The 8,873-nt window shown below is 47.4% G+C and overlaps 1 protein-coding gene across 1 annotated transcript in view; it reads left to right on the forward strand.

The window, feature by feature from the left end:
* slc2a5 (solute carrier family 2 member 5) overlaps positions 1 to 8,680 on the forward strand; it is a 16,939-nt gene extending 8,259 nt beyond the window's left edge. Inside the window, exon 10 of the mRNA XM_024141186.2 lies at positions 8,498 to 8,680. Coding sequence (XP_023996954.2) covers positions 8,498 to 8,680 — 183 coding nt within the window. The remainder of the gene's footprint in view (positions 1 to 8,497) is intronic.
* Positions 8,681 to 8,873: the final 193 nt, after the last annotated feature.

Raw genomic sequence — 8,873 nt, forward strand, 5'->3', positions numbered from 1 at the left:
TGTGTTCTAAGAATCCCCTCAGAGCAGAGATCATCATGTTGTTCTAGAACCTCAAGCGAAATCATCATGGTTTGTTCTAGAATCCCCTCAGAGCAGAATCATCAATGGTTTTCTTCTATACAAATAACTAACATTATCGTGATGTGTGTCCATGTCTTGATTTCAGTATTCTAGTTTAATTGTATTTCAGAATGATGCATGTTTCATCAGGATATCATGTGAGAAATATAAAATGAGGCACTGAAACCAAAGTCCTTGCATGCTGAGTCATTCACCTGAACCCTGACCTCTAACCTGATTGTTAAAGCAGTTGCACATATGGATCTTTGGTGTTAGACTGGTGATGATTGGGTCCATCCATTAATTCAATCACACAAACACATACACACACTTTTCCCTCATCATATGCTGGTGTTACTCTGTTCCTAATTTCATTTTTTTTTTTTTATCTTATATATAGATTTTCAGATATAACAAAAACTCAGTACAACCCACACCCCTCCACTCCTCCAAACCACCCTCATTCTACCATCGCATCCATCCCCTCCCTCCAACCCTCCATCCTCCCTCAACCCTCCATCCCCTCCCTCCACCCCCACCCCCTCCTCCGCCCCATCCCACCACTCCCCTCCAACCCTCCACCCCTCCCTCCAACCCTCCACTCTCATCCCTCCACACCCTCACCTCCCTCCAACCCTCCAACTCCGACTCCTCCAACCCCCCTCCTCCCTCAACCACTCCATCCCCTCCTCCAACCACCATCCCTCCCACCACCCTCCACTCCGACCCTCCAACCAATCCATCCCTCCCTCCAACCTCCACCCCGTCCCCTCCACCCTCCATCCATCTCCTCCAACCTCCACTCCCGTCCCTCAACCCCTCCAACCCCGCTCCCTCCAACCCTCGCATCCCCTCCCTCCAACCCTCCCGATCCCACTCCCTCCAACCTCCACCCTCCTCCAACCCATCCCTCCAAACCACCCACCACTCCACTCCTCCCTCCGCAACCCTCCCCTCCAAACACCCACCACTCCACCTCCTCCCTCCAACCCTCCTCCAACCACCACACCCACCAAGGCATCATCCATCCCCTCCCTCCAACCCCTCCAAAACCACCCACCAAGGCATCTATAAAAAGTGAAATAGGAAAGTAAACAAACAGTAATAGAACAAAAACAATGGGGGGAAAAATTGTTAACACAATTGGCCAACTAAGAACAGACATGACTGCTTACCAAAATATGCAAGTTACACTAAGTTAAGACAGGCTCTCCACGTATTGTATTAATGGGGACAAGGTTCAAATCAAATCAAATGTATTTATATAGCCCTTCTACATCAGCTGATATCTCAAAGTGCTGTAACAGAAACCCAGCCTAAAACCCAACGCAAGCAATGCAGGGTAAGAAGCACGTTGGCTAGGAAAAACTCCCTCCAGAAAGGCCAAAACCTAGAAGAACCTAGAGAAGGAACCAGGCTATGAGGGGTGGCCAGTCCTCTTCTAGGTGTGCCGGTGGAGATTATAACAGAACTGGCCAAGATTCAACATCTCTTATATCTGAATGTTCATAAATGACAGCATGGTCAAATAATAATAATCCAAGCAGTAGATGTCGCGGGTGCAACAAGTCAGCACCTCAGGAGTAAATGTCAGTTGGCTTTTTCATAGCCGATCATAAGAGTATCTCTACCGCCCTGCTGTCTCTTAGAAGTTGAAAAAGCAGGTCTTGGACATGTAGCACGTCCGGTGAACAGGTGGGTTCCATACCGCAGGCAGAACAGTTGAAACTGGAGCAGCAGCAACGGCCAGGTGGACTGGGGAACAACAAGGAGTCATCAGGCCAGGTGGTTCTGAGGCATGGTCTCAGGGCTCAGGTCCTCCGAGAGAGAGGAGAAATTAGAGAGCATACTTAAATTCACACAGGACACCGGATAAGACAGGAGAAGTACTCCAGATATAACAGACGACCTTAGCCCCCCGACACATAAGCTACTGCAGCATAAATACTGGAGGCTTGAGACAGGAGGGGTCAGCCTAGGTTAAGTCTAACTTTTGTCGGACCCATGCAACAGTGAACTTCTCCAGAGGCAGAGAATGACATCACCTCCTTAACCCACTGCAATAAAGGAGGGCGGTTTGCAGACTTCCAGTGGAAAGAGGACCAGGCGGTGAGCTAGAGCGAGGTAGATTCTGGTCTGGGGAGGTACCGCCAAAAATGGCAGTGACCTGGTTGGGGCTAACATTGTATTACACAAATGTGAGAATGCCTCAAAAATGGGGTACCAGAGGCCATCAAAATTGGCATGACCAAAACATGTGTCCCACAGTTGCTGGACTGGTGGCATATCAAACACTGGGGTCTACATATGGGTATATTTTGCCAATCTGTCATTTGAGTAATGGAGACGGTGCAAACCCTTAAACTGAATAAGCCCATGCCTTATGCAACATGATGATGTGCTCAAAACTTTGTTGCCATTATCATCGGGTAGCTCGCCACCTATGTCTTGCTCCCATGCAGATTTTGTATTTGGCAGATTAATGTCCTGTATTATGTCGTATAATCTTAAACCTTCAGATAAGGGTTAAGATTATAAGCACCTCTCGACTGGTCACTTAGGCTCGAGTGGAAATGAAGGGAAATGTTTTTGGGGCAAAGCTGCGAGTTTGCAGGTATCTAAAAAAGTGGTATAGGGAATATTATGGTCACCTCAGAGTATCGAATGAGACGAATGTGTTGTCAACAAATAGGTTACAAAAAAACACCAGACCGTTCCTGTGTCAGAACTGGAATGTCAATCTGTGACGCTGGGAAGAGATTACTATTTTTATTTATTTTATTTCACCTTTATTTAACCAGGTAGACCAGATCACCTTTATTTAACCAGGTAGTCCAGTTGAGAACAAGTTCTCATTTACAACTGCAACCTGGCCAAGATAAAGCATAGCAGTGCTACAAAAACAACAACACAGAGTTACACATAAACAAACGTACAGTCAGTAACACAATAGAAAAAGCTATGTACAGCGAGTGCAAATATAGAAGAGTACGGAGGTAAGGCAATAAATAGGCCGTAGAGGTGAAATAATTATAATTTAGCATTAACACATGGAGTGATAGATGTGCAGATGATGATGTGCAAGTAGAGATACTGGGGTGCAAAAGAGCAAGAGGATAAATAACAATTATGGGGATGAGGTAGTTGGGTGTGCTATTTACAGATGGGCTGTGTACAGGTACAGTGATCGGTAAGCTGCTCTGACAGCTGATGCTTAAAGTTAGAGAGGAGATATAAGACTCCAGCTTCAGTGATTTTTGCAATTCTTTCCAGTCATTGGCAGCAGGGAACTGGAAGGAAAAGGCAGCCAAAGGTAGTGTTGGCTTTGGGGATGACCAGTGAGATATACCTGCTTGGAGCGTGGGTGTTGCTATGGTGGCAAGTGAGCTGAGATAAGGCGGGGCTTTACCTAGCAAGACTTATAGATGACCTAGAGCCAGTGGGTTTGGCGACGAATATGTAGTGAGGGCCAGCCAACGAGACATACAGGTCGCAGTGGTGGGTAGTATATGGGCTTGGTGACAAAACGGATGGCACTGTGATAGACTGCATCCAGTTTGTTGAGTAGAGTGTTGGAGGCTATTTTGTAATATTACATCGCCGAGGTCAAGGATCGGTAGGATAGTCAGTTTTACGAGGGTATGTTTGGCAGCATGAGTGAAGGAGGCTTTGTGTGCGAAATAGGAAGCCGATTCTATGATTTTTGGATGTGAGATCTATTAATGTGAGTCTGGAAGGAGAGTTTACAGTCTAACCAGACACCTAGGTATTTGTAGTGACATATTCTAAGTCAGAACCGTCCAGAGTAGTGATGCTAGCTGGGCGGGCGGGTGCGGGCAACAATCGGTTGAAGATATGCATTTAGTTTTACTAGCATTAAAATAGCAGTTGGAGGCCACGGACGGAGTGTTGTATGGCATTGAAGCTCGTCTGGAGGTTAGATAGCACAGTGTCCAAGGAAGGGCCAGAAGTATACAGAATGGTGTCGTCTGCATAGAGGTGGATCAGAGAATCACCAGCAGCAAGAGCAACATCATTGATGTATACAGAAAAAAGAGTCTGCCTGAGAATTTAACCCTGTGGCACCCCCATAGAGACTGCCAGAGGTCCGGACAACAGGCCCTCCGATTTGACACGCTGAACTCTATCAGAGAAGTAGTTGGTGAACCAGGCGAAGCAGTCACTTGAGAAACCAAAGCTATCGAGTCTGCCGATAAGAATATGGTGATTGACAGAGTCGAAAGCCTTGGCCAGGTCGATGAAGACGGCTGCACAGTACTGTCTTTTATCGWTGGTGGTTATGATATCATTTAGGACCTTGAGTGTGGCTGAGGTGCACCCATGACCAGCTCGGAAACCGGATTGCATAGTGGAGACGGTACAGTGGGATTCGAAATGGTCGGTAATCTGTTTAACTTTCAAAGATTTCAAACAACTGGACAGCTACATTTCCAACTTCATTTGGTGTAAGTTATGTTGCCCCTTAATATTCCCTTAATCCTCTCCTCCGCCCGCAGGGCGATAGCAAGAGGCTCAGTAGCCATATCAAATAGGAAAGGGGATACACAACAACCCTGCCTGGTCCCCCTGTGGAGAGGGAAGTAGCTGGAGGTAGCATTGTTGGAGCGAACAGAAGCCACTGGGGACGAGTACAAAACTTAATCCAGGAAAGGAATGACAGGCCAAACCCAAATCTCTAGTACTGTAAATGGATATTCCCACTCAACCCGGTCAAAGCCTTTTCAGCAACAAGAGAGGTGACGACCTCTGGCTGTAGAGTTGAGTGGGCAGAATAAAGAACATTAAATAGCCGGTGCATATTATAGAAAGATTACCTACCTGAGATAAATCCGGTTTGGTCAGAGTTAATTATATTAGACATCACTGTCTCTAAACGGTGCGGGAGGACCTTAGTGAGAATTTTATAAATCGCAGCACAAAAGGGGATTCTGGTCTTTTTTAAGCAAAACTGAAATAGTCGCCTGGGTAATTGTCTGTGACAGTTTCTGACTAGAAAGGATTTCATTGTACATTGAGCTGAGGATAGAGGATCATTTAGAGGAGAATGCTTTATAAAACTCAACAGAAGCCATCAGGYCCAGGAGCTTTACCGGTCTGCATGGACTGGATGGCCAGAGTAGCTTCATCATCACTTAGAGGCATCCATGTTGGTTTGCTCATCTGAATTGAGACGGGGATGTCCAGACTGTCTAGAAATGCATACGAGATGTGTCAGGAAGAGCCTCTGACGTGTAAAGAGCAGAGTAGAATTGCTTAAATTGATTGTTGATTTCTTTGGGATTGGTAGAAGTTAAATCAGCTGCGACATCAGGTCTGATGCTGCTAGCAGTGGATTGTCCAAGCTGGTGAGATAACAACTTGCCAGCTTACTCTCCGTGTTCACAAAATGTCTGCCTCGACTTAAACAGAAGCTGGTGAGATAACAACTTGCCAGCTTTCTCTCCGTGTTCACAAAATGTCTGCCTCGACTTAAACAGAAGCTGGTGAGATAACAACTTGCCAGCTTTCTCTCCGTGTTCACAAAATGTATGCCTCGACTTAAACAGAAGCTGGTGAGATAACAACTTGCCAGCTTTCTCTCCGTGTTACAAAATGTCTGCCTCGACTTAAACAGAAGCTGGTGAGATAACAACTTGCCAGCTTTCTCTCCGTGTTCACAAAATGTCTGCCTCGACTTAAACAGAAGCTGCTCCGTTTCTTTGATGGGAGGATGTCAAATTCTGATTGGTGTAGCAGTCTCTCTTTGTAGAGTTAGGAGTGGTAGAAGAGGCATATCTGTTGTCCACATCCAGAATGAGTTGAGATGGCTCCGATAAGCATTTGGTGCGCTGTTTGTTGTCATACGCTGTGTATGAAAATAATTTGTCCCCTTAGATATGCTTTTAACAACTCCCCACAGTAGAATGAGACATATCAGGGTGCAGTTATTTGTAAAAGACATCAATGTGAGTAGATATGTATTTTTTCGAAAGGGGGTGAGTGTAACGGATGTGAAATGGCTTAGCTAGTTACCGGGTACGCGCTAATAGCGTTTCATTCAGTTGCGTCACTTGCTCTGAACCTAGAAGTAGTGTTTCCCCTTGCTCTGCAAGAGCCGCGGCTTTTGTGGAGCGATGGGTAACGACGCTTCGTGGGTGACTGTTGTTGATGTGTGCAGAGGTCCCTGGTTCGGGGCGAGGGGACGGTCTAAAGTTATACTGTTACATCAGCTCACTGGTCACCATAGCAGCACCAATCGTAGCACACGCTCCAGCAGGTATATTTCACTGGTCATCCCAAAGCCAACACCTCCTTTGGTCGCCTTTCCGTCCAGTTCTCTGCTGCCAATAACTGGAACGAACTGCAAAAATCACTGAACTGGAGACTCATATCTCCCTCACTAGCTTTAAGCACCAGCTGTCAGAGCAGCTCACAGATCACTGCACCTGTACACAGCCATCTGTAAACAGCTACCTCATCCCCATACTATATTTATTTATTTATCTTGCTCCTTTGTACCCCAGTATCTCTACTTGCACATTCATCTTCTGCACATCTACCATTCCAGTGTTTATATTACTAATTGTAATTACTTCACCACCATGGCCTATTTATTGCTTTAACTCCCTTATCTTACCTCATTTGCACTCACTGTATATAGACTTTTCTACTGTATTATTCCATGTGTAACTCGTGTGTGTTTGTGTCGAATTGCTATGCTTTATCTTGGCCAGGTCGCAGTTGTAATGAAAGAACTTGTTCTCAACTGGCCGACCTGGTTAAATGAAGGTGATCTGGTCTACCTGGTTAAATGAAGGTGATCTGGTCTACCTGGTTAAATAAATGTGATCTGGTCTACCTGGTTAAATAAAGGTGATCTGCCTTGGTAATAGAGCCTACCTGGTTAATAAAGGTGATCTGGCCTACCTGGTTAAATAAAGGTGATCTGGCCTACCTGGTTAAATAAAGGTGATCTGGTCTACCTGGTTAATAAAGGTGACAATAGAATAGAACAGAATATAATAGAGTAACAATAGAATAGAGTAGAACAGAATATAATATAGTAGAACAGAATACAATTGTAACGGCGTTCCTCCTCCTCATCCGAAGAGGAGGAGCATGGATTGAACCAAAATGCTAGCGTTGGAATAAGACATAATGAATTTATTGAACAATACAAACGAACTATACTTGACAACTAAACAAAATAACAAACCGAATGTAGACAGACTTGGACCACGAACTTACATAAACACGAAAGAACAGAACGGACAAGTACTTACTACAAACAAAACGACGACGAACGAAACAGTCCCGTATGGTGCAAACATAGACACAGACACAGGAGAACAACCACCCACAAACAAACACTGTGAAACTACCTACCTAATATGATTCTCAATCGAGGAGATGAAAACCACCTGCCTCTAATTAAGAACCATATTAGGTACCCATTCACCAACATAGAAACAGAAAAACATAGACTGCCCACCCAAACTCACGTCCTGACCAACTAACACATAAAAACTAACAGCAAAACAGGTCAGGAACGTGACATAACCCCCCCTCAAGGTGCGTACTCCGAACGCACCACCAAAAGTCTAGGGGAGGGTCTGGGTGGGCATCTGACCATGGTGGTGGCTCAGGCTCTGGGCGATGGTCCCACCCCACCATAGTCAATCCCAGCTTACGTCTCCCCCTTAGAATGACCACCCTCTTATTTCCCCCACCTAATTTAAGGGGCAACACCAAGATAAAGGACAGCTCCGGGACAAAGGTAGCTCAGGACAGAGAGGTAGCGTGGACAGGGGAATAGCTCAGGATAGAGAGGTAGCTCAGGATAGAGGGTACTCAGGATAGAGGGCAACTCCGGACTGAAGGCAGCTCCGGACAGAAGAGCAGCTCTGGACTGAGAGGCAGTTCTGGATGAATGACGGCTCCGGACGCACATGGCAGGCTGACGGCCTGGACGCTCATGGCAGGCTGACGGCTCTGGACGCTCATGGCAGGCTGGGCTCTGGACGCTCATGGCAGGCTGACGGCTCTGGAAGCTCATGGCAGGTCTGACGAGCTCTGGACGCTCATGGCAGGCTGACGGCTCTAGACGCTCATGGCTCGCGGACGGTCTGGCTGCTCATGGCTCGCTGACGGTTCTGGCTGCTCTATTGCTATAACGGCTCTGGACGCTCATGGCTCACTGGCCGGCTCTGGCAGATTCTGTCATGTCTGGCGGCTCTGGCAATCCTGTCTGGCTGCGGCTCTGGCAGATCCTGTCTGGTTGGCGGCTCTGGCAGATCTGTCTGGTTTGCGGCTCTGGCAGATCCTGTCTGGTTGGCGGCTCTTGGCAGATCCTGTCCTGGTTGGGGCCTTCTGGCAGATCCTGACTGAAGACGGCTCTAGCGGCTCCTGACTGACGAACGGCTCTGCGGCTCGGAAGACAGGGGCGGACTCTAATGGCTCGGGACAGACGGATGGCTCAGACGGCGCTGGGCAGACGGAGGCTCAGATGGCGCTGGGGAGACGGATGGCCTCAGATGGCGCTGGGGAGACGGATGGCTCTGGCCGGAAAGGCGCACTGGTAGACCTGGTGCGTGGTGCGGAACTGGAGGCACCGGGCTAAGGACACGCACTTTCAGGCTAGTGCGGGGAGCAGGACAGGAGCACACTGACCTCCTCCAAGCGCACATATAGGCCTGGTAGGTGGTACCGCACTGGTGGTACCGGCTAAGGGCCACCAGGGCGATGTGCGGGGAGAAGGAACAGTGGTGTACAAGACTCTGGAGACGCACAGTGCTTTAGTGCGTGGTGCATCT

The sequence above is a fragment of the Salvelinus sp. IW2-2015 genome, unplaced genomic scaffold, assembly GCF_002910315.2.
Source record: "Salvelinus sp. IW2-2015 unplaced genomic scaffold, ASM291031v2 Un_scaffold2434, whole genome shotgun sequence".
Lineage (NCBI taxonomy): Eukaryota > Metazoa > Chordata > Actinopteri > Salmoniformes > Salmonidae > Salvelinus > Salvelinus sp. IW2-2015.